The sequence below is a fragment of the Enhydra lutris genome, unplaced genomic scaffold (genome assembly GCF_002288905.1).
Source record: "Enhydra lutris kenyoni isolate GAN:26980312 unplaced genomic scaffold, ASM228890v2 scaffoldscaffold24, whole genome shotgun sequence".
NCBI classification, from domain to species: domain Eukaryota; kingdom Metazoa; phylum Chordata; class Mammalia; order Carnivora; family Mustelidae; genus Enhydra; species Enhydra lutris.
In genome coordinates this window covers 25,201,692-25,227,981 of record NW_019154108.1, presented here as the reverse complement: position 1 = coordinate 25,227,981, position 26,290 = coordinate 25,201,692, and the positions used below count along the sequence as shown (strand labels likewise).

Here is a 26,290-nt window from a genome sequence, read left to right as displayed (position 1 = left end):
GAGTTCCCAATTTATGTTTCTCAAGAAATGAATGTGTGAATGATTAAATGAGAAATATTTTGGGCATTCTCATCAGATTACAGCCTATAAAAGAAATTCCTACCCACCCTGTGCAAGACTGACTCCTTTTAGTTTATATCACGTTCCCCCTGATTTAAAAGTAATACATTGCTTGTTATAAAACACTTGGGGATTTTTCTTCCTTCTCTGATTTTGTTTTTTATATTTAACTTTTTAATCCATCTGGAACTAATTTCCCAATATGATGTTTAAAATATTCCACCCCCTACCCAATTAGTCTGAAATGTTTTTATATATCTGTGTATATTCTAAGTTCTTGTTTATAATAAGCTCTATTTTGAGCTATCTGTTCTACACCATTGATCTGTCTGTCCAATTTGTGTGCCAGCAGCACCTGTTTTAATGATCAGAATTTTATAATACGTTCTCGGACGCAGTAGGGCAGGTGTGACCTGATTATTCTTCTTCTGGGCATCTCTCTTGACCAGCTCACAAAACAAGGGTCTGTCTTGCTGCTGCCCCATATCCTTAGGGAGCTCAGCCTTCTTTGGCCAAGACCTGGTTATGGAGGCACATCTAGGTTTGTACTGCACTCCTGCGTCTTCCGAGCTCAGCTCCACTGTATCCCAGCGAGAAGGAAACTGATAACAATCCTGCTTTCTCACAAATTGACTGTGAGAATTAACTGGGGCAGCGTCTAAGAATCACCCAGCACATGGTAGGTGGTCAGTCCCTCCTAGCTGGAGTGGAGGAATGACTCTGAAGGTGTAGATACTCATGCTTGTGTCCCTTCATCTTTATGAGCAGGGACCACAACTCTTTTGAAAGCACAAATACTGAGGCTCGGGTGTCTCGCCTCTGGCCAGCCTCTAGCTAAGAGTATCCAGCATTAATGTGGACCCTCCTCTTGGCAGCTTCTTCAGGATTCACACTGGCCCAAGGGAATTTTGTTGAACTGGAGCCATTACAGAGTACACTGGGGGCACTGGGAGGGGGTGTGAATCAAATACTGAAGCCCACTTGGCCTGCCCTTATGGGACCCTGGAAAGTACCAGAGAATTAACACCCCCTGCTTCATCCCCAGAGAGCCTATCTTTGGTTTTGGCGGCCAGAGAAAGTCCTCAAAGCCACAAATTGCAGGCCCTGGGTTGGAAGTCATGCTAGCACATTCCAGCACTGAAGTGGTGTCGGGGAGGAGAGCTAGGCGAGACTCTGACAGCATGTGCTGTTAAAAATCAAAGGAATGGATGCAATGTAAGGACCCCCACAGTCTGAGTCAGTCCCCTGCTCCTGTCCAGAGGTTTATAAAGATGACTCGTTATTCTTAGGCAAAGGGCACGCACTGGAAAATAAAGCCCTGTGAGGAGTCACAAGGCAGCCAGGAGTTTTGAAGGCCAGAATCTGCTTTCTTGGCACCTTCCCTTCTACTCAGAGAAGACGGGGCACATACTCATTCACTCCTTCAAAAGGGTCTCTAAAGGCCTGCTGTGTGCTGTGGGGAGCTAGGCTAGAAGGAGACCCAGCCCTGCCTTCAGGGAGCGCTCATGCCGCGCGGAGAGATGGAGCGACAAGTGTCGTCTATACACAGATCTGCTCTCTGCTGCTGCTGCTGGGCCATCTGGCTTCCCAGTCTAACTCCATTCCTCCATGGCCTTCTGTTAAAGAAGGGATCCGCTCTTGGAAACTGGAAGGAGTCTTGGATATTATGTAGTCAAGCCTCTTTGTTCTTTATCAGAGAAAAGTGAACCCAGAGAAGGGAGGGGATTAGCTCCAGTTTACACAGCTTCATACCCGTGATGGGACCCCACTATTTCTCTGCCCCACAATCTGAGAAGTGGGGTCACTGTTCACCTTCCTTCCAGCTTCTAGAGGCCGCTCGCACTCTGCAGGGCTATTACTGACACATAGTGCACATTCTGAGAGAGGAAGACGGAAGCGGCAGATGGTGTTAAGTCAACATGGGAAACACAGAAGCTATGTGCTGTAAAGGTTGGTCAGATGACCACAGTTCCAAATTCTGGTTTCTTCTCTTAAAAGCCGCCTGAACTTCAGCCACCTTCCTCCTCTCCCCTCAACCCCACCTTCCCATCTGCAAAATGGTGACCGTGGCGTGTCCTCGAGGATCGTTTTCAGAATGCAAGAAAATCTGCATCAGGCCCAGGGCCCAGAACGCAGAGGAGGTGGTGGCGCCCGGGCTTTCTAGAAGGGGCCCTGCCCCGTGCCGTCTGACGCGCGGGGGCCGCGGGGCTCAGGAAGGCCAGGGTGTTCCCCTGACGTCTCGGTGTTGGCCTTTTCCAGTTCCAGGAGCCCTGGAGGAGCGGCACCGAGCGGGAGAGCGTGGCGAGAGAATGAAGAAGCCAACCGGCCGGGAGAAGCATGAGGTGGCAGTGCGGCACTCGGTTTAGAGGGCTCGGGCCGGCGGCGGCCCCATGGGCAACCCTGCTGGCGCTGGGCCTCCCGGGCTGGGTGCTGGCGGTCTCGGCCACGGCCTCCGCGGCGCTCCCCGAGCAGCATGCCTCCCCCGCCGCCCAGCCGCCCCTGGACTGGCTCCTCAGCGACCGCGGCCCGTTCCACCGCGCGCAGGAGTACGCAGACTTCGTGGAGCGCTTCCGGCAGGGCTTCACCACCAGGTACAGGATCTACAGGTGAGTGCGGCGGGCGGGAGGGGGGTGGGGGGGGAAGCCCTGCTCGCAACCGGAGCGGGGCTCGCGGGCTGAGCCCACTCCTGCGCCCCCAGACTGAACTAGGAGAGCAGGCGGGGGAGAACCAGCCTCCCATGTTGGTTTTTAAAAAAAGAAAGAAGAAAACACACACAAGCTGGAAAACCTGCTGATGCCTCCTGGGGAACATAGCAAAAGGATTTCTATTTATAGGTTGTGCTGCTTATAAATTGAGGACAAATCAGGCGGCATGGAGTCAGCGTGGGGCCCGTGCTGCCGCAGGAGGTCAGAGTCAAATGCTGGGGCCGGGTTTTAACTAATGGGTTAGATACTTTTATGAGTTGTAATTACCTAGACATGCAAATGAAGGAAGGGCAGCTCCAGCTCCTGCCTGGGAGGTCTTGGGGAGACCTGCAGGGTCCCGGGGCAGGCCTGCCTTGACCCTCGGCCCCACCACAGCCTCAGCTGGCCTTGCCCGTGGAAGAGGGCTGGCTCTTCTTGGCCCTTTAGACCTATCCTTGGGAACATCAGGGCTGAAAGACATGAGACGGGCCAGGTCCATGTGATGAGGGAGAAAACCAGGCACATATTCCTGGCTGCTGGACCAGCACTTCAAAAGGAGGTTTCTAGAAATCCTCACCTTGTGTGACCCCGAGAACCTCAGGGCTCCCAAGAGTGCGTCTCTGCATAAAACCTTCCCTTTCATCCCTCTGCCCACTTGTCCTGTTGTCATGGCTCTCTTGTCCTCTTCACCTTGCCCGGGGTCGTCAGACAACCCTGGGAGCGTGGCTGAAATTTTTGCCTTTTATCAAAGGCATTTATTTTCCAATTACAAATGAGTTTCTAACGCCACAAAAAGAGAAAACACACACACAAAAAGCACAAAGAAGAAATAAAACCAGAAAAATCACTGTGCCAAAAGGTTAACAACAGCAGCCTGAAGTTGCCAAAGGATGAACGATGAACATACTGAAGTTTGGGGCCCTCTTGCTTTATGTGCCTTATGTACACCAGCTCCTTTAATCCTTACAACAGCCCTGCGCTGGATGAACAATTATTACCCGCTTTTTACACATGAGTTCAATGAGGTCCAGAGAAGTTAAGGAACTTGCAGAAGGACACATGGCTTGTTTAGAGTGGAGCCAGGATTAGCTTCCAAGTCGTCAGACTCCAGAGTCTGGGTTCTTAAGATCTATATAGGAGACAATTTTTTTGTTGTTTCTGAGAGTTTTTTTTTAAACTTCTGCAAGAACCGTGCAGTCTGTTTAGGGTAGTGTAGTGTCTCAGAAATAAGGTTTTAGGCTTTTCATCACTGGAAGACTCCCCAGTGGTAGGAGCAGCCATTTACAGAGGCAGTTCTCCTGGTACCTGATTCCCACACACACGGGAGCAGACAGAGGGACAAGGTCAGATGCCTGTGGGGCTGGTAAAGTCCTGCTCTCAGGAGCAACCCACCCAGCTCTCCTTTCAGACCATTTCTCTTCCACCATGCTTGGATCTGGTTTGGTTTTGGAAGAGCTTGCCATGCACACTCTGCTTCTTATTCTTCTGGTTCTTGCCATCCTCCAAAGACTGCAGAAGAAATTCGCTAGAGCCCCTGAGGCAGGATGCCTCCAGCTCAGGCTGGGTGAGGCCGAACTAACACCTGCTCCAGGGAAGCTGAAGGAGCAGAAGAGGTTGACTTGACTTTCAGTAAATGCATAAGAAACTGGACATTCAGGTCATACAGAATGATGCTTCCCTTTATTAAAGAATGTCTCTAAGAGAGAAAATCTACCCTAGAATATATTTAAGCAGCAAATCCCTCTAGTCCAGGAGAACAAGATTTAATTTACCTTCGACTTTTCAGTTCATCCCAATTTTTAGAAGCACTGTTATCGCCAAATATATATGTATCTATTTTAAGTATATTGGAACTGAAATGTCAGGTCGGGGATCCCAACACCACCATCCACTTTGAAGGGCTATAGGAACCAGAGGGAATAAACCATCACGTTTCCTCTCCCTCAGTAGATTTTTCTTCTCATGGAGTCCCAGCCCCAACCCGGCAGCCCCTGAATGCCTGGGCGGCAGAGTTGGCCCATGGGGAGTTTCTGTAATCACTTCTGTACCATCAACCGTTCTATCAGTTGGTAATGGTTTCCTGATCATTTACGGTGACAATCGCTTACACTGTGCTGCTCTGTTTCTCTGAGGTCAGTTATTGCATTGAACCTGCACTTGGGGAAACAGTAACCAGTCATTCTGACAGGAATGCAACCTTCTGATATGTGACCCTTTGGTGGGGCGAAGAGAGAGTGGTCACACACGGCTGCTCCAGGAGCATTCTGGGAGTTTTGCCTTGAGTTGTTAAGCAAAATGGTGGATCCATGGCTACCGTTGTAGGGTTCTATGTTATCCCTGCGGGAATTCATTTTTATCCCTTCCGCTTTTGACTCTGGTAGCAGTTCTCTTTGGCAAATTCAAGACCTTGCTGACTCTGACGAAAGTGGTCACAGAAAACAGGCAAAATATACATTGAGGGTCATCCCCAATGACCAGAAGGACATTTTGTCTAGAAGGGCACAAGGAGGAAAAGCATACAGAAAACATCAGCCCTGGGTTTTGAGCAATCAGTCTTTCATTCTTTTTTTTTTAAGATTTTATTTATTTATTTGTCAGAGAGAGCTCGAGAGAGTGAGCACAGGCAGACAGAATGGCAGGCAGAGGCAGAGGGAGAATCAGGCTCCCTGCTGAGCAAGGAGCCCAGTGTGGGACTCGATCCCAGGATGCTGGGATCATGATTTAAGCTGAAGGCAGCCGCTTAACCAACTGAGCCACTCAGGCATCCCTTTCATTCATTTCTTTAAGAAAGCTTTCTGTATATACAATTCAGATGGTGTCCACCTACACCTTCCATAGAAGAAAGGAGATAAACTGTAGTGGGGGAAGAATAAGGACTTTCCCGTGGGGCAGAAGCACATGAGCTCTCTCCCACAGCAGGAGAGAGTCTCTCCTCTTCTTGGGTGTGAATAGATCATAACTAGCAAATAGCAAGGTTCTACTTAACAAGGTTCTGCTTAACAGCTCAGAATCCCACCTGTTCTTACTTGGATATCAGAGTGTGCTCTTAACTTTGGAAAGAGAACTGGTTATTTTAGAGAAACTTTGGCCTCTAACTCTGGGCTCCGGGAGATTGTTGCTCTGTCCATTTCAAGTTTATATTCCTGAAGGCTCAGGTGCTTTAGAGTGAAGGTTCTGAAGCCAGATGGCCTGGGTTCAAATCCTGAAGCTGCAGCTTACTAGCTACGTATTGTTGGGCAAATTACTTAATTGCTTTGTTCCCCAATGTCCTTACTTATAAAATCGGGACAATAATAGTTGCCTACCTATTTGGGTGATGTGACAATGAAATTAGTTAATTGATGTTAAGCACCTAGAACAATGTTTAATAGATATTACCTATTATTGGATCATCCTCAACAAATAGCCATCAAAAGAATGGTATTGAGATGAGAACCATGGGTGCTGTCTTTGTGATAATGTCTGCTGAGGGCGTCACACCAACAAGGAGAAAAAAATGATTCTCTTGCTTTCCTTTTCAAAGTATATTAATCTTTACCCCTCAATCGAGTTCTCTTTGGAAGAAGAAACCAAAGGATGAAGGGATCCTCTGTGGGGCATACACTGGTCACCACAGGTAAAAATCTTTCTTCTAAAGTCAGGGATTGCTAACAGAGCAGGCCTTCCTTAGGACATCCTCCAGATGCCAGTCCCAGCCAGCTCCCTTTCCTGGGGGATAAAACAGACCATCTCAGGATGGCGCTATTACGAGAAGAAAGACAGTAGGCACTCTTGTTAAGCCTTTCTAAATAACAGGATGGGCTTGGCTATCACGCCTAGCTTTGGGCAAGCTTTTAAATTCCATTTGCCAACCTCTCACCATGTCCTCAAGTCCTATTAGATCAAGATTGGGGAAATCAGCCCACTTCTCAGACCCTGTCTCTTTACCATCATAAGAGCTTTAAGGGCAGACTCTTGTCTCCAATTCCATTTGTGACCTCAATGCTCCCTCCCTTGTTTGACTCCATAGCCCCCACTAGGACAAACACTTAAGTGCTCGACCTCTCCCAGCAGCACTGGGAAGCAGATGGGGGCTATCAGGGCCCAAGACAGTGAGACGGAGTTGTTCAAGGTCGGAGAGGTAGCCACTCAACAGCCAGAAATAGCACTCAGGGCTCCTGACTTCGAGTCTCCTGCTCATTACTCTAGACCATGCCACTTCCCTCTGACTGGTAAGTGCATCTTCATCATACCACGCAAGCTAATCAGGCACCTAAATTGAGCTGATGCAAATGTAAATATGGTTTCTCGAAACACTAGCGGTAATGTTCCATTCTCTCCTTGCTACAAATCAAAGTAATGAGCAGTCTGTTTTTTTTTTTTTTTATTTCTTTTTGTATTAAAGCTTTAATAGAGAGATAATCATGGGATTGGAAAAAATCCAAGCCACTATGATGAAACGCTTGAAACTCGGAAAGAATAAATTAAAATTAAGAGAGAAAAGTTAGAAATCATACAGAACAATGAGCATAATATGGTGGTTGGGAGAAAAGCAAAGCTAGGTGTAATTCCAAATTATTGATCTTAGTCATTATTACCCCCATTTCTGTCTGCTGTGCTTTTTTAGAAAGGAAAGGTCTAGGGATACATTAGAAGCCTTTTGGGAGGAAAACAAAAATGAAATTAGGTATCTTCCTTGACAAAAAAGGATATTATATTTTGATCATATTCTGAGCAAATGTTGCCACTTTTGAGAACCAGAGTAGGACAAAACTGAAAAACTGGAGTGATACCCAGAGGCTGGTACCATTGAGGCAGGCATGTGTTTTAGCAGGTGCATCTGGAAACTTCTAATAGGGCGAGCAGGGATAGAATCAGATGATGTAAATGAGGGCGGTTAGGGCAAAAGAAACTTCCAGCAACAGGCACCGGAGAAAATACAAGAAAATACAATCTTTGTGCAGTTCATTAGGATGAAAAGTAAGATTTGGCAACAGCTTACATGTGAGAGAAGGTAGAAACAGGACAACCAAATATTTGATCCATACTTCTCCAAGCCTGGTTGGTGCACCAGCAGCATCTGGTGAACTCGTACTCATTGCAGGACTCTACTCACCAGCCTTGAGAACTCGTACTCATTGCAGGAGCCTGGGGCCTTACCCCAGACCCCCAGAATCGCAGTCTGTGGTCTACCAAGAGCCCCAGGTGAAGAGTATGACATGAAAGCTTGAGAAGTGCCCTCGCTGATTACACTAAGTGCTTGGGAGGTGGAAAGGAGAGCAGGGTGGACCAGGGTGGAGAAGGACAGAAGGCAGCATCCCCCATGATGCATTGCAGGGAGTGGGGCTCTTTCTAGGGGATGTTATAAATGACATAGAGTCAGTCAAGGGAGGTGAAATTCAGGAATTACTAGCGCCAAGGCACATGAACTCCTAAGGATAGATCCAGCTGCTGGGAGAAAAGTTTACAAGCAGAAAAGGCTGGAGGGCCTAGAACCAGCCTGTGGGGGCCTCCCGGGAGAGGGAGAGGTGAGGAATGGATAGCAGCTGTGGAATCACTCACACAGGAGGAGCTCCAGACCTGACTGAGCAGCCGAACCACGTTTTGCGGACTAACAAATACCGATTTGGATAAACAGTGAACCCTGGGTGAGGCACCATCTCCAATTAAGAGATCGCAATCCACATAAATAAGTGGCAACCAAAGGGAACCTGAGTCCACCTGGGTAAATCCCTGCGATTGCCTAAGCGCGCAGCACAGCGACCGAGGTAGCTGCTCAGCGTCAGACCGCAGGGGAAGCCGTGACTCCCGGGGAGGGGTGAGGTGGGGGTTGGCCCTGGCAGGAAGGAGGGGAGCTCTCCCAGAGAAATGGCCTCACCCAAGGGAACTGCTTGATCTCCAAACTTCTCACTGGATCTATATTTTGACAACGAGGGAGTTCCGTCGGGATGGAAGGAGGTAAGTGAATGGTGTACAAACTAGGGGAAAAAAAGAACACAAATTAGAGCAAAATCAGAGGCAGGTGGCAATGATGAGCCTGTGGTTCTGGTCACGGGCACTGTTTCTCCATCCGCAGGTGAGGAGGTAGGAGGGGGACACAACAACACGTTGAGAATTTACTTTGATCACGAGTTTGATGCTGGCTGAATGTGAGGACCTCTGACCAGGGTGTCTGTGTGAGAGCTCAGCTGGTGAGAAGATGGTGAGCTGTGCTGGGAGGCCCAAGAAAGCCACTGGGTTTTTTGTTGTTTTGTTTGTTTTTTAAGATTTTATTTATTTGACAGAGATCACAAGTAGGCAGAGAGGAGGCGGAGGGGGAGGGGAGCAGGCTCCCTGCTGAGCAGAGAGCCTGGTGTGGGGCTCCATCCCAGGACCCTGAGATCATGACTTGAGCCACCCAGGAGCCCCGAAAGCCACTGGTTTATGCTGAAAATCCAGCATCGTTTATGCTTAAAAAATCAGATACAGGGTAGACTTACCACACTGTGTTTTTTGCTCACTTGGTCCTCTTACAAGTATTTATGGAGAGTCTCCTGCGTGCATTGCATGATTCCAGGCACTATGGCAAGCTACAGAAGAGAGAAAACAGGGTTCCGCTGATTTCTAGAAGTTTGGCGGCCCCATTTGAGTGACAGTCCGCACGCCGGAAAACAACTCGGACTGTAGTATCTCAAACGCCAGGGAGAAGGCATTTGGTACCTTCTCCATGACTGATGGACAGATTTGGCCCACGGATGCCATGTCAGAATGAATTCTCAGGATGCCAGTCCCAGGTTCACCCAGGACAAAATGACTCTTGCCTCAGATTTTCTTACGTCCATGGGGGTGATATCCAGGTTGTCCGCCCCGGCTTGAAACAGGATTACAAAGATGGCCTGTGAAGAGACAATGTAAAAATACAAAACGTGCAAGAAATGGAGGGAAAATCCAGGATGGCCAAGGGGAGGAAAGCAAGATCAGTTCTGTTTTCAGATGAGATTTAATAGCAAGATCTTGAGTCAGTCGGGCAGAGAAAAGGAGGATTAATTTTTGCTTCCAGAAATAATTAATTTTATTCATGAATGAATTGCTACTTCGAGCCGTGCCCATGTAGAGACGAAGGAGGTAGGCTTCAGCTAGAAACCATCACGACACAGAGATGCAGGCAGATGGGGACACTGGCTGGTCATGTGGTCTTTTCCTTTTCCTTTTTTCTCCTCAAGAGAAGAGCTTTTTCTGGGTCAGGGATTCTCATTTTTTTTTTTTTTTCTTTATTCCGCTTCTGCCACATTTATCCCACCTCAGGGCTTCCCACATCTCCCACAAGAAAATTATTTCAGTCCGTGTTGCTGAGAACAGTGAGTGGCACGTGGCGGGCATCTCTTCATTCAGCATATTTATGGCGCACGTGAGCGTGTGGGCCTCTCCACGAGTGCTGAGGGCACATCGGGGGAGGACATGTGGCCCACACCTGGAGGGCTCTGCTGTCCAGGTGGACTCCCTGGAGGGGGTGTTTGGAGGCCGGGAGGTGTGTGACGCAGTACAGGGGCTGCCTGGGAGGTTTGGTTCCCACGCCAAACATCTATCTCCTCCTCCAGGACAGAAGCAGGTGAGCACACTCCCCAGGCGCTGGGGGTGAGGAGAATACATGTATTACCATCAAACTTGGCGAGAGATCAAGTTTTGGACCTGAGTCACAGACAGGATCTGTCTCCCCACAGTCCATCCCTGGCTCAAATTAGAGACAAATGGGAGCCTGTGGGTGTGCTCGACAGACTGGCCCAATCCTAAGTGAAGCCTGTAGAGAAGGCAGGCCCGGCAGGTGGTCTCTCGGGGCGCTCCACCAGGGCTAACTGGGAGGAGGGGGAGGCTCTCTAAGGGACGGTCCACTACAGGACACTGGGTGTCTGGAACTTTCAGTGAGCAGGGGTCTCAACTCGGCATCGAGCACGCAGCATCAGAGCGTGGACCACCGGACAGCCGGCTCTTACCAACCTCGCTGATTTCCCTGTGGGACCAAGGGAGCAGGGGCAAAGAAAAGAGGTGATTCTGCGAGGACAGATACATTGGCCCAAATGTCTCTTTAGTTTGGGAAAGAAAGCACAGTATTCCCTCTACTATGAAATATTAGTAAAATTAATAATACCTCTCTGTTGAGGGTTTATTACGTGCCCCACATTTGGCTAAGTAATATATATCTCATATGTATGATTGATATATAGTATATAGACACACTGCAATTATCATAATGAGAAACCTACAAGGGAGGTGCTCTCTGTGTACATATATGACAGATGGAGACACTGAATTTTAGAGGATGTCCTACAGCTGGTAAGAGGAAGAGCCAGCACTCAGCCCATACAATAGAGGATCTGACTATGAAATGCTTATTGAATCAAATACATAATTTGAGCCCAAGATTCTTAACCAGCCTCCAGTTGTAGCCACCTGTGCTCTCTGCCCCTCCTGCTCTCCTTCTGGCATGCCAGCAGGTCTTTGGGACTCAGAAGAAGGGCCTCAGGGGGGCTCTGCGGGGCTCCTCTAACTCAGAGATCCCGTAGTCCTCCGTTTCCACCGTTCTCCATCTGCGCTTGGGCTCTGGGGAACCCTAAGTGGGAGGAAGCTACAGATGAATCTTCCTGAAACAATTCACCCCCAGCAAATTCTGTTTGTGTCGGCTTTACACTGTCGGTATATTTCTATAAGGGTGCAGTGTAAATTAAATTTCTGTAAATCGAATCCTCTACTAGAGGGACACTTAATGCTATTCCAAAATGCAGTATCTTATTTTTTGCCTGGCAGTGGCTTATAAAAATTCAGTGTTAAGTCCGTCTGTAGCTCCTGACTTTAGGATCACATGGCTACTGATTCATAAGCACACATACCCCTTGGAAGTGTCTTCTGTTTCAAGGGATAGTTTCAGAAAGCCAGAAGAACCCTTCGGGGATGCAAATCACCTCTGCTTATTAGGATGGTTTGTCAATTTGCAGTGCCATGTGCCAACATGGCTGGCATAGGCTTTGGGTCACTCTTCCTTCCCTTCGCATCCACAGCACACCACGGGAGCAGATGGAACATGGGGCTGGGGCTCCCTGACCAGTCGTGGGATTTGCGGGTGTATGTGTGGGTAGATTAGGGCTGTTACTCCCGGGACGTGGTTTGGGGAAGATGAAGGAGTCTTTCCCCTCTGTACTTGTTTAATGCTCCCCGGTTCTGCCTCTGTGCCACGCTCCTCCCTGAGCCCAGAAATGTGCCTCTTTCTCCCTCCCACCGCAAAGAACAGTCAAGCTCTGAAGTCCCCATGAGTCAGGGTGAGCAAAAGTCTCACTGGCCACACAGGAGGCTGTAGTGGGAGAAAAATGAGGTAGACAGACCCGGCACCACACCAAGCCCTTCATTACCAGCCCTGGGGCCTGAGAGAATTCTCATTGTCCTTGTGCGCAGGAGAGCCTGTACCTTACCTGAGGACCAGCTAGTGACAGAGGAGGGACAGGAAGGAGGACTCTTGGGGGACTGAGTTCTCCCGAATCCACAGAAGCCTGTAAACATCCTCGTGGGATGATCCCTCACCATGGTTGGTCTCCTAGTACCACAGTCAACTGTACACCCAGTAAACCAGCCTGTGCTCTGCTGATTCTGTGTATGTTCTAGGCTGTGAGTCTGATCAAGATGGTGAGGAAGGGAGGCTGTGGTCATCCCTGAATGTCCGCCTCCGTTGTCTGGGAACTCAGGCTCAAATGGAACTTGGTAGGAGAAACGTTAGCTGTTGGGACGCCTGGGTGGTACAGTCTGTTGAGCGTCTGACTCTTGGGTTTGGCTCAAGTCATGATCTCAGGGTCGGGAAATTGAGCCCCACATCAGGCTTTGTGCTGACTGTAGAGTCTGCTTGAGATTTCCTCTCCATCTACCTCTGCCTGCCTCTGCCCCCCGCACTCTCTCTTGCTCTCTAAAATAAATAAATAAATATATATTTTTTTTTAAAAAAAGGGAAGAGGAAACATGGCTGTAGAGGCTGATAATACATATTTTGCCTTCTGTTTCCACTAAGTAGGGCAGCGTCCATGTTGGTGCCTGCAGGTCAGGAGACCAAGTCTGGGAACTACAGATTCTGTGGTCCGCCTGGGATATGGGACCAGAGCTTTCAGGGGAATGACTGGAGAAGGCTCAAGGGCACGGGCTGGCAGAATGGTACCCATGATGTTCTAATCTGTGGATTAGAAGGAAACTTGAAAATCACCTGTTTCCTAGACCAGTCCCCACGGAGGTGGTCAACCAGCCTTGACTTGAGCATTTCCAGTCCTTTGTGTTCACTGAAGCCCATTTCCAGGTAATAGCTCCAAACACAAGCATGACCCTCTGACGCTGAATCAGTCCTTCTTCCCATAATTCCACTTATTGGTCCTGACTCTGCTTTCTCTTATTTCTTGACAGTCTACCTGCCTCTTCTTCATGATTGGTCTTTAGATACTTGGAGAGTATTATTCTGCCTGACTTTTAAGACTTGTTGGCACTGTGTGACTTCTCTCCAGAAGTTCTCTTCCTCCCCCTCCTCACGTTGTAGCTCTCAAACCGTCCTTGTTTTTTTAGCCTAATGCTCCTTTTTCTATCTTTCTGCTTAAGGAAAATATCACAAATTTACTTTGTCATAAGATTTTCTTCCAATTCTGGCTCCCAGGGAGCTAGCTTGCGATGCTCCTCTTCCAAAACACTCAAGGCTTTTGTCACGGAACGGGATTAGTGTAACATTCTGGACTTTTCTCAGATCAGGCATTTTCCTCCTACACTTGTCACGTTCTAGGCAGCTCTCAAAGGTTAGTGATGGTGGTTCTAGGTCACAGGCCTGCCTCAGAAGATGTCGTGTCTGTGCTCTGGAACTGAAGCCCCATTGCTTCAAGAAAAGTTGGAAATATGTGCTGGGCTTACAGTGGATGAATACAGTTTTTTTTTTTTTTTAAAGGTTTTACTTATTTAATTGACACAGAGAGAGAGACAGCTAGAGAGGGAATACGAGCAGAGGGGGTGGGAGAGGGAGAAGCAGGCTTCCCGCTGAGCAGGGAGTCGGATGTGGGGCTTGATCCCAGGACTCTGGGATGGTGACCTGAGCTAAAGGCAGACCCTTAATGACTGAGCCACCCAGGCGCCCCTGAATACAGGTTTTTCAGTCAAGTTAAAAGTAGGAGTAAAAATTCCTAACCTTTTCTTCAGCTTTTCAAGGCACTGGATCCACCTCCCATTTGATTTGATTTTGGCCACTTAGATTTCATTTCTGTGGTAAAATCATAGCCGGAACTGTGTGCGTTTCGTTTCCCGCTGCACTTAGGTCTCCTGTACTCTTTGCTGTGCTTCCCGGACTGGGAATGGTACAGCTACCAGACCACTAACTCCTGTCTCTTCCCCAGCCTCTCCCTCCATTTGAGTTGTGGCTTCCATCTCAGAGCGGTCTTTCAAAGATAGCCTCTGCTCTCATCCCCAGCTTCACTGTTTGCCACCGTTCTTTCCTCTCTTCTCCAGTCCAACCGCCTGAGATCCTCCTTGGGTCCCTCTGTGCCCAAAGGATAAAACCTGAATGCATTTTCTTAGCATGAATGTACATTTCTTCCTGTTACCTTTTGTTCCAGTCTCCCTAAACATCTCCAGATTCACCCAGATTAGGTTCCATGTGTCTTTCCATGTCCCACTCCCATGTCCTGCATGGCTCCTTCCATTTTCTCTGCCCACCAAGCTCCTACTCACCTTTCAACCCACTTAAATATCCACTCTCTCTGAAGACTTCTGTGGCTCCTGCAAGAGAGTTGGTTCTTCTACGTATGGTTCCCCATCAGTATGTTCACATTTCTGTTACAGAACTTATTTTGTTTATTTATTTACTTACTCTGACCTCCTTCAAGCAAAGAACATGTTTTATTTCATCTTTTTATCTCCAGTTCCCAGTACGATGTCTGCCACACGTTAAGGCTATAATAAGGGAATGAAACCCCTCCATATGAGTAGGATGTTCTGGGACTGAATTAGATGGAAGGAGAGAACAAGTGGTTGAGGCTCCAGCCTCTAGAATCTTACTGTGAAGGTTTAAATTGCAGTTCTGCTACTTCTAGCTGTGGGAACTTGAGCAAGTTATTTTGCAACTGAGTTTCAGTTTTCTCATCATTAAAATGGGTAGGATAATAGGGCTTTCTTTATGGGAACTCTTTGGCAATCACCAAAATCCCAATTTGGTTTATTTCAAGATAAGTGCATTATTCTTCTTATGAGGGAGTCTCCTGAGAATAAATATGGAACACAGTAGAGGGGGAAATCTTGGGAAGAGGGAAGAAGAGAAAACACAGAGTTTAATTGAGAAAGAGGAAAGAAAGCAGGAGCAGTCCTACGCTATCAAATTCTTTCTCCTGCAGTCTCCAGACATTAATCAAATTTATCACTTAAAATCCACATTCCGCTCTCCCTAACTATAGCCTGAGTTAATCTATTCATTGATTTTATAGTTATAGATAGTTCAAAGTAAATCCTTCACAGTGACAGGTGCTTTTCCCTTAGAGCAGGACTCACACACTACGATTCTATAGCATAAAAACCAAGGGCTCAAAACTAACACCATCTCCATCTAGACTCAGAAGGCAAGAAAAAGAGACCCCATATGGGAATGTTACTGAGCTGAGGAGAAATGGGAGCATAGATGCTTGACTACATAGACAATAAAATCAGGTAATTGAAAGAGCCCCTTATCAAGATAGGCAATAAAATCAAGAGTGAAGATTTTTTTTTTTTGCCAGGCTGGAATAGGAGATTGACACGATCGAGGTATTAGAGTGGGCTAACTGCTGGAACAAACAGTCCCCAAATCTCAGTGACTTAGTACAAGTTTATTTAATTATTTGCTTATTGCTCATGTCTGGTGCAATTTATGAGCTAGTTAAAAGGAGATTGCTTCATGAAGTGATTCGAGACCAGGACTCCGTCCATCTAGTCACACTCTGTCATCATGCAGGGTCTCGGCATCCTCCTGTGGGTCCTGGTGGACAAGGAAAGAGAGCGAGCATGAGAGAGTTCATGGGAGGTCTCCTGGGCTGGGGCAAGGTTCACCTCCCGCTGGCCAGAACCCAGTCACGTGACTGCATTTAAATGCGGAGGAAGCTGGGGAAATTTGTGTATCTGTGAGCCCAAGGGGAAGGTAGAAATTGCTTAAAGAACGCTTTCCAAGTCTCTGCCACGAGGGATGGAATGCAAGAAGTGGTGAAGTCCAAAGCCCCAGATTTAAGTCCAAAATGCCAATTTCACGAATATAGGATATAGATGGTCCGGCTCAGCAATTAAAATAAAAACAAAAAGCTAGGGTTGGAAAAAATGGAGGGGGCATAGGAGTCTGGTTGACTATGAGATTACGGTTAGCCAAGAATATTTTTGTCTTCAAAAAAAAAAAATGCTATTGTGTCAACTATACTTTAATAAAACAAGTGAAAGGATTTGAATAAATTTACTATGTAAATACTAAAAAGGAATGCAATATTCAGGTGTATTAATAAAGGAAATATATTTCATATATATATGAAAGATCATAAACTATCTTCAGTTTTGGGAAGCTCTGTGTCCTTGACTAAGATGCTTATCTACGCCTCAGCTAGCTCCGCTATAAAATAGGACTGAACTTGTGTGTGTCAATTAACTGTTGCCATAATTATGGACATAAAAGTAACCCCCAAACTCCTTTTAAAGCAATAATAACCTTTCTCAGTCATGCATCTGTAGATTGGCTGAGTTCAAGTGCTTCAGGCTACAGGTGTGCAAGGAGGCCATTTGGTGTTTTCTCCAATGACGTTTATCATGGGTCTCAGGCTGAAAGAGGAGTATCAGTGGGAAGGTGGGGAAAGCAATTCTTCCGGCCAGGGCAGGTAAGCAGGAACAAAAGTGAAAATATGCAATGCCTCTTTGGACCCAGAATTGGTACCCTGTTCCTTGTGTCTGTCTTCATTTGTCCAGAATGAAGTCAGGGAGCCAAGTCCAATATCGCTGGGGGAGGCAATGAGGTCCACCCATCTGAGTGACTGATACCGTCAAGTCCCATATCAAAAGGCATTCTTTCTGATCCAAGCGAGAATGAGGACTTGATTACCGCACTGACATTTACAAGATTGTGGCGATGATGAAAAAAATATGGAAAGCACCCAGGACCGTGCCTGGTAATACAGGGGCTCAGTAGAGACACAATGAGGATAGTTATGCTGATGATAATGATGTGTTCAGAAATTGTATCCTGTACTCTCATGGCTCAGAGCTCAGCTACTGAATTGTGTTTAATTTTGGTTGCCATCTTTAAAAAGAAACACATTAACAAGCTAGATTAAAGGCAGAGAAGGTTTAGCAGAAGAGCCTAGGAATCTAGAAACGATTGAAGGGACAAAAAAAATATTTAGTCCAATTAAGAGTGGCTCATATAAAAAGCAAATGCCCCCAAATTCCAGAAAGGCGATCTCATTGCGAAGGAATGAACTTGTCAGATAATGGAAGGAGCTGCCAGTCTGGGGGAATTCTCTTAGAGTGAGGTAGCTGACAGGAAGCCCACGGACGTGTGCTGTGGAGAAGCATGGCACGGCTGTTCGCTTGCTGAGCAAGCACAACGGGAGGCCCAGAATGGTGAGCGGAGCCATTTTCTCCACAGTTGAACAGATGAGCTGTGGGGAGCAGGTTGGGAGGTCAAGGCAGAGCAGAGGTTTCTGTGCCTGAGAAAACACAGATCTTAGCTCCCTCTTCACTTCATCCTGGTCTCAGAGAGTCCCTGGCCCCTCCTTTCAAGGAGTGTGTCATACTTCACGTGGTTCTACAAGCATGCTGCCTTCCGTGTCCTCTCCGAGCCCCAGAGCCCCCATGGGAGACTCGCCAAGCAGTGACCTCGTCCTCCTCCTTTAAGCTTGAGTCTCCCCTCCCCATTTCTCCCAATCAGCCTTAATTAAACTGTTTGAAAGCTACAGCTTGATTTTAATTAGCGCAAAATTGGGAAGATTAGAATGAAATTGGCCAATCATTGTTTACGGGCCGTTGTTTGAGAACACAGCAGGCTGCGAAATTACCTACACGCTAGGCTTCTTGGATTCTACCAGAGAGCGGGACACAGCGGCTCTGGGGGAGGGCCGGCCTTACCTCTGCCCTTGCTCCTCCTCGAGTTGCAAGGACCGACATCTTATGTAACCAAAGGGCTCCGGGATTGAAGCCTTCCTGCCTTGGAATTACTCCTTGGTCTACAAGGCCAAAGAATTTCCTGGAAAGTAGGACAGAGGTATGCAGAGGTCCCTGAACTTGAGCATGGGTCATAGACCCATTCATAGCATGGTTCAGGTTCTTGTCAAACTCCACCACTCATGAAATGAGATGGGTCCCCCCTTTTTTTTCTTCAGTTTCTCTGTCTCTTCCTTTTTAACCTATAAAAGGTGAAGAGTAAAATAATGAGATTTCTACTTTCTCTTTTCCAAGGTTTTTTTCTTGTATAGGTGAAATAGTTGATCTGGTGTGAAAATTGTGTATGAATTTTTTGGTAAAAAAATGAAAGGAAGGCTCTACACCAATGTAAGAGATTATGGTTTTTATTATAATTTCTTTTTATAGCTCAGATTAATCATGTCTTATTCATTATGGCAGTAAAGGCTCTAATAGCTAAGTACATTACAGTAATCTGTTGTTGAGATAGAAATCTCCTGATGATGTGATGTGTCTAGAAATACAGCCTTCTGTACTGGAGCCAAAACATGTTACATCCCTCAGCCCCTAAAATGTCCAGCTAACCAATGTGGAACCATCTTAGCTGACTCACTGAGGTAAATAACTCTGTGGTGGACTGAGTTCTGTGGTGGGAGCAGTGGCCCCTGAGAAGAGGTATATTGGCAGGAGGATGAGGAAAAATAAGATTTCTTTGTGCCTGGGGCTCTTCAGGAAAATCATTGGTGTTTACTGAGATTCCTGTGTGAAAGTGGCAAGTCTCAAGCTAGCTGGGGAAAGGCAGCTCTCTGAGAGAAATGTGAGCTCTCAGAACAAAGACGTTTGCGTTTATCCAGAACTGGTTGGTATGTGAGAAATTTTCCCACGGTCATTGGTTGACAGTTTACATAAAAAGCAAAGTTACAAGAAAAATGATGAGAGAGCTGTTTATGTCTTTGGCGAAGGCCAATTCATTTTTTTTGCTCCTGAGTTCTTCAATATTTTAGTCAATGACCTGTCCTGTGTCTTCCTTCATTTTTCAAGGAAAACCAGTCATACATATTTTTTTTTTCTTACAAATATGGTCCGTACCCCAAACAACCTTTTGGAGAACAAGAACCTTTCAGCATGGCAGTCCCTTTGAAAACTTCAGGTTGGAGGAGGGTACTCCCCAGAAGGGGTTGTTGGAAGTCTATCAGGAGGGGCAAAGAGGGGAGAGGGGCAGCATTTCCTATCATGACAGCCTACTCTTTCTGCCATTGTTTGCAAAGTGGTGCTTGGATGTGGGCATCCTGGGCCCCACGGCTGTCATAGGACTTCTCCGCAGCCTCTCTGGGAGTCGCCAAACCTATTCTGAGAACTGCCGCCTCAGTGAGCATGTGATGATTGGTTGGCTCTGCTGGAAACGGTATTGATTGTTCCCCAGGAAAGCCAGCCTGGGGTCTAACTCAGGAGGAACAGATGGGCTCCTAGCACTCGGGGACACCCTGACACTGGCATGGGGTGATGCGAAACCCGCAGGGGGTGTCACGGCCGAGGGGGTGTCACGGCCGAGGGGCTGCGTAGGGCTGCCTACTCAGGATACAGGAAATGTGACTTTCCTAATGACAGCCGTATCGGTGGCCTTGGAAATGAACGTGCGTTCCACTCAGAAATGGAAAGCTGGGTCTGTTGGAAAACGGGTAACAACGAACACAGCTCTCAGCCCAAGGTCTCGGCACAAGGGCCTTTATTGTGGGCCGCGGTATTCATTGTTACCAGATTTCAGCCTCCTTAAGGTATAGTTTTTGGTTTTGTTTTGAAACCGTGGGTTTCTTTCTAGAATGCTCTCTCTCCCTTGAGACTTCCCAGGGAGGGAGGTTTCATAGGTAACGTGTCTTCATGGGGGCTGGATCAATGTTCTCAGTTTACAAGCCAGCAAAGTGGTGCTTCAGTGCCGAGCTGCTGGAAACAGGCCCCGGGATGGAGGACCCCAGCTGTGCTCTTTCTGAGTCCTTCATTGCCGAGAGCGTGGGGCCTGGCAGGGGTGCGCGCTTGCTGGCAGAGTTCTTGCTGACCTCTTATCACTTGGAGGAACACGGTGCTGCCGCGTGGTTGGTGACATTAGAGGTAGTAGCTGTGACTTGGAGGCATTCTTTGTTTCCATCTTTCAAGCAAGGAGCGTCATCAGAGACCCTCCTTCAAGCTGGGCTGTGGTTCAGCTCTCCTGCTACAGGCTCTTGGGTTCTGGGAAAATCCCTAAATTCATGTACAACCGGAAGCGTCCTTGGTTGGCAATCTGGACCACGAGCGTTAAGCAGTTTGGGACAAAGATATCTCTGATCATTTCAGAATGTAGAGAGAGATTTTGGATCACGGCCGCGGTGTTCTCTGTGTTGGTGTGGACAGCTGCCGTAGCATGCTGATATTGTCTGGATCATACCTTTCCTAAATTTTGTTTTGGTTGTTATCAGTGGTTGTATGGGTGGTGGCAACCCTTTGGCAGAAGTGTGTGTTGTTCACCCTAGGCGAATCTAGAGTAAGATGGGAAATGGAGTAAACTTCTGCTGGTTATAACAGTTTCCCGATGTGCGGCTGGGAAGCCCTTGCACGGGGAGTACACGTTGGAGAGTTTCTGGTCACCCTCTGGCTTAGCCTGTGAGCCCTGTCGTGGTCTCTGCTGTTCTAAAGGCACTTTGCACGGGGGCTTCACTCCCGTGTGAGATGTTTGCTCTCTCAGACTGCTTACTGTGTAACAAACACAGTGGGAGAAGATTTTAAGAGAAATGGCTAAATTGAAATGGAGATTTACTTGATGTCTTAATTGAAACAAAGATGATGGCTTAATTGAAGTAGTGTGTGTTAATATAATTGATATATGGAAAACATCCTTTTCCTAGGAAAAAAAAGGAGCCCTGATTATTTTATTACTAGAAAAAAATCTACTAAACGAGAACTCGGAGATGAACATTTATTCTCTGAATAGCTCAGGCTGCCTTCCAGTAGTGCCTTCTGAGGCTTTCAGATGCTGGAAAGAACCAGGTTAATAAGTTCTATAAGTACATTTTTACTACTTTCTGGCTCAAACTCCTTTCACAGATGTTTTCCCCATTATTTTGATTCAATGAAGGGCCCCAAAGGGCAGGGAAGAAACTTAGTGAAGTAGGAGAGAAAACCACTGGGCATCCCCAGAGCCTGAGCTGTTTTGTCGGCAGCCAAGGCCTGGGCCGGATTCTCGGTGGACACCCCAGTACAGTTCACAGAAGTGGCTTTTTTTGGGGGGGGGTGTTCAGATATAGTTTCCATCCTTACGTATCTATTCTTTCTCCAATGAAATTCTCTCTTTCCCTCTCTCTCTCTCTCTCACACACACACACACACACTCTGTCTTCCACTCACAGAATCGTGATTACCCTTTGAGATTCACAGGGTAGGTAGGTAGCATGGTGGTAAACACTGTAGACTCGGAAACCACACATCCTGTGTTTAAATCCTGACTCTGGGGCGCCTGGGTGGCTCAGTGGGTTGGGCCGCTGCCTTCGGCTCAGGTCATGATCTCAGGGTCCTGGGATTGAGTCCCGCATCGGGCTCTCTGCTCAGCAGGGAGCCTGCTTCCCTCTCTCTCTCTCTCTCTCTCTGCCTGCCTCTCCGTCTACTTGTGATCTCTCTCTGTCAAATAAATAAACAAAATCTTAAAAAAAAAATTTTGTATTAAAATCCTGACTCTGTCACCAACTGGGTGTTACCCATTGGGCAAATTAGCTTACTGTGCCTCAGTTTCCTCATCCATATAATGAGGATAATGATCTTCTCCCCCTTATGGGGGTGTTTTGGATATCATATTGGTTAATACTTGTTAGATGCTTGGGATGCCTGGCATATACTAAGAATTCATTAAATGTAAACCATTATTTTTTATTATTTGCTCATAAAATGCTTCCTAAGACAGCATTGTTCATTTTTCTGAGTCATCTGTTATTCTGTGTTATGATGTCCTGAGCAGCCAGAGGAGCTGAACTCAGGCCTTTATCTTTGATTTCTCCCATGATACCCTATGTATGGACTTGATTTTTAACTAGGTCTCGATTTCTCCTTCTGCAAATGGGTGTATTAAAACCACCTTAAATCCAAAAAGGTTTGCTTCAGTGTATATGTTGCACTGTGTTTGGGATATATGGTAAACTCATGTGTATATAGATAACTAAAGGAATGAAATGTTCCAGGTAATGAGATACTTTCGTTAAAAGATAGTAAACTTTTAAAAATAATTAGAATACCATAAAATACACTTAATCTCCACAGAGGAAAATCGTGTTCTCGAAACAGAATGGTATTGACTTGGGTTTTAATCTCAGCCCCACCACTTACTGTGTAACTTCAGGCAAATGACTTTCCTAACCTCTCTGGGTCTCACCGTTGCTGTCATCACCGCCATCATAGCACCGGGGGAGGGGCGGGACACTAACTTTCTGTTCTGATTCTGGTACCAGTTGGGTATATTGTTTTAAGCAAACCACTTCTCTCTCTGTTTCATGGTTTTTCTCATAACATAAGAGGAGTGAATAGACCTTCTCAATTGGTGCATCTGCTGGCCCCTGCCGGCATTGCGAATGGCTAAGGATGGGTGTGGGTTTGGACAGGTTTGTTCATATATTGACCCATTTAGCCCCTGGGGCGACCGGGCAAAGTCTGGGGTAGCAGGACTTCCTGTGCTTGGTGTCCTCAGTTCTGATCCCAATGCATCACATGGAGAATTTTCAATGTACATGATAACGTGAAAAAATATTGGCAGATAGTACTAAAATGTTCCTTCTAATTCGAACAGCTGAAATTTCCCTCTTGGTAGTTGTGTGAAATCAGGTAAATTACTTAGCTTTCTAAGCTTCCACAGCCTCATTCATTTAACTAATAGATGCTCAAAACTCTTTTTGGTTTGGATAAAATATATGATTTTCCAAGTCTGATGCTGGACAAAAAGAAAGGAGGATTAAGGAAAAGTGCATGACTTTAAAATTGTTACTTCTTTTGGTGACCTTGAACCTTACGAGTGTGGCAGAAGTTGTTGTTAGACCCATTGTAGGGGTTGGAGGTGCTGATCATTAACATTGGGCGTAAAGCAGGGCAGAGTCTGAATGGGGCTCTGTACTCACTGGACTTCAGAGTGTGGACTGTAGGTTCAAAACATGCCCCAGGGTTTGAAAGGTATCCATGTCTGCTGAAGACAATGGAAGACGGCCCTGACTCAGTTTACCAAAGCATAAGAAAATGCCATCTGTGCCTGATTTATGTATAAACAGTATACAAAATCATGCCTGTAAATTACATTTTTATAAGTCAAATCTAATTTTCTCATTGATATGCATACACATTTAGGATACTTTACTTCCATTTCAGATCAATCACTAATTGGTAGTTGCGTCTATGTATTCCCATGCTGTAGCATTTTCTTATCTAGTCATCAATAATTTCCAAACAGTTAAAGGATTGGGAGAGCGATGACATAAAACAAGTGAATTTACTTTAAAATAAATGAGAGAATCTCCCAGTCATTTAACAAATGTATATTGCTAACAGTATGACAAGTTAGAACTTTTAGCATTGTTCTATTGCTGTTAAGACCGAAAGAATCAGTCTTGCCCTCATTGAGTTTTTGTTTTACTGGGAGAGGAAGAGAACTAAAAAATGTATTATGTTGGGTAGTAATAAATGCTAAAAAAAAGATGACTAAAGCAGAGCATGGAGACAGAGAATGAGAGAGAAAGAGGGTGTTCTTTTGGATGGGATGGTCAAGGAAAGCTTGTAGGAGGTACTGTTTGGCAGTCCTGAATGAAGGGACTGAGCACATCATTTTTTATTTATTACATTTAATTATATTGGGAATCACGTCTATGGTAAGGTGATCTTTCTTTTTGGTAAGGGGTTTTGATCATTGTAAGAAATTACGAAAAAATGGAAATTATTTCTTCTAGAAATCTAAATGATAGGATAGAAATTGTTTATTAGTTGATGAATATGGCCTACCATGAATCAGGGAGGCTGGGCTTGGTGTCAGATTCAAAATACAATCACCAAGACGCATGTCGAGGAGCTTACTGCCTATGCTTTCTTCCAAGAGTTTTTCTTCCAAGTCTTAAGTTATGTCTTTAATTTGTTTTGAGTTTATCTTTGTGTATGGTGGAAGATAAGGGTCCAGTTTAATTCTTTTGCACGTGGTTCTTCAGTTTTGCCATTACCATTTATTGAAGAGACTGTCCTTTCCCCATTGTATATTTTTGGCTCTTTTGTCACAAATGAATTGACCATGTATGTGTGTTTGTTTCTGGGTTCTCTGTTTTGTTCCACTATCGGTGTGTCTTATTGTTTTGTTTTTGTTTCTGTTTTTTAGTTGCACAGGTAGAATTTAGTGATTCATCAGTTGCATATGATACCCAGTGCTCATTCCATCACATGCCCTCCTTAATGTCCATCATCCAGTTACCCCATCCCCCCACCAACCTCCCCTCCAGCAACCCTGTTTGTTTCCTTCAAAGAGTCTCTTATGATTTGTCTCCCTCTGTTTTCATCTCATTTTTTCTTCCCTTCCCTTGTTTATCAGTTTTGTTTCTGAAATTCTGAATATGAGTGAAATATATGGTATTTGTATTTCTCTGATTTATTTCACTTAGCATAGATGTCAATGTGTTTTTAATGCTAATACCACATTTTGATTACTATAGCTTTGTTATGTAGTTTGAAATTAGGAAGTGTGATGACTTCCTAGCTTTGTTCTTTTTTTCTCAAGATTGCTTTGACTATTTGGGCTCTTTTGTGGTTCCACACACATTTTTGGATTTTTTTCTTCTATTTTATGGAAAATGCCATTGGAAATTTTATAGGGATCGTGATGAATCTATAGATTGCTTTGGATAGTATGGACATTTTAACAATATTGATTCTTCCAATCCATGAGCATAGACTATCTTTCCATTTATTTGTGTCTTCTTTAATTTCTTTCACCAATATATTATATAGTTTTCAGTGTACAGAACGTTCATACTCTTGGTTAAATTTATTCCTTGTTATTTTTTTTTGTAGCTATTGTAAATGGGATTATTTCCTTAATTTCTGTGGGGTTTTTTTGTTATTACTCTATAGAAATGTAACTAACTTTTGTATATTGATCTTGTATCTTACAACTTTGCTGGATTCTTTTATTCTAACAGGTTTTTTTTTGTGGAGTCTTTAGGGTTTTCTATATATAATACCATATCATCTGCAAATTGATGATTTTACTTCTTTCTTCCTGAGTTGGATTTTTTTTTTTTTAATTTTATTTAGTCATTTGACAGAAATCACAAGTAGGCAGAGAGGCAGGCAGGGGGACGGGGAGAAGCACGCTCCCTGCTGAGCAGAGAGCCCAATGCGGGGCTCGATCCCAGTACCCCGAGATCATGACCCGAGCTGAAGGCAAAGCCTAACTCCCTGAGCCACCCAGGTGCCCCGAGTTGGATGTTTTTTAATTATTTTTCTTGCTTAATTGCTCTGGCTAGGACTGCCAGTACTATGTTGAATAAAATTGGCAGGAGTGGGCCACCTTGTCTAATTCCAATCTTAGAGAAAAAGCTTTCAGCTTTTAACCATTGAATAAAATGTTAGTTGTGGGCTTGTTATATAGGATATATATTATGTTGAGGTATGTACCCTCTATATATTTTTTATTGAGAGTTTTTATCACAAATGATGTTGAATTTTCTCAATTGCTTTTCCTGCATCTGTTGAGATGATCATATGTTTTTATACTTAGTTTTATTAATGTGGAGTAGCACATAGATTGATTTGCAAATGTTGAACCATCCTTTCATTCTTGGAATAAGTCCAACTTGATTATGCTGTATAATTCTCTTTGTGTAATGTCAAATTCAGTTTACCAATATTTTGTTGGGGATTTTTGCATGTGTATTTATCAGGGATACTGGCCTATAATTTACTTGTCTTGTAGTGTCTTTGTCTGATTTTGGTATCAAGGTAATGCTGGCCTTGGAAGTTTCCCCTCCTCTTCTATTTTTGGAAGAGTTTGGAAAACATTGGTAAGAACTCTTTAAATGTCTGGTAGAATTCACCAGTGAAAGCCAGCTGATCCTGGACTTTTGTTTGTTAGGAGGTTTTTTATTACTGACTCAATCTTCTTTCTAGTAATTGGTCTGTTCAGATTTTCTACTTTTTCATGATTCACTCTTGGTAGGTTATGTTTCTAGGAATTTATCCATTTCTCATAGTTTGTCCAATTATTTGGTCAGTAATTGTTCATTGTAGTCTCTTGTGATCCTTTGTATTTGGGTGGTATCAGCTGTAATGTCTCCTCTTTCATTACCAATTTTATTTACTTGGGTCTCCTCCCTTTTTTCTTGGTTAGTCTAGTTAATGATTTGTCTATTTTAAAAATCTTT

At 45.3% G+C, this 26,290-nt stretch overlaps 1 protein-coding gene across 1 annotated transcript in view; it reads left to right on the top strand.

Moving 5' to 3' along the window:
• The window catches only part of LOC111150714 (BMP/retinoic acid inducible neural specific 2), a 108,058-nt gene that overhangs the window by 56,297 nt on the left and 25,471 nt on the right, over positions 1-26,290 (top strand). Inside the window, exon 2 of the mRNA XM_022508265.1 lies at positions 2,320-2,666. Within this exon, the coding sequence (XP_022363973.1) occupies positions 2,398-2,666 (269 nt within the window). The 5' untranslated portion in view covers positions 2,320-2,397. The remainder of the gene's footprint in view (positions 1-2,319; positions 2,667-26,290) is intronic.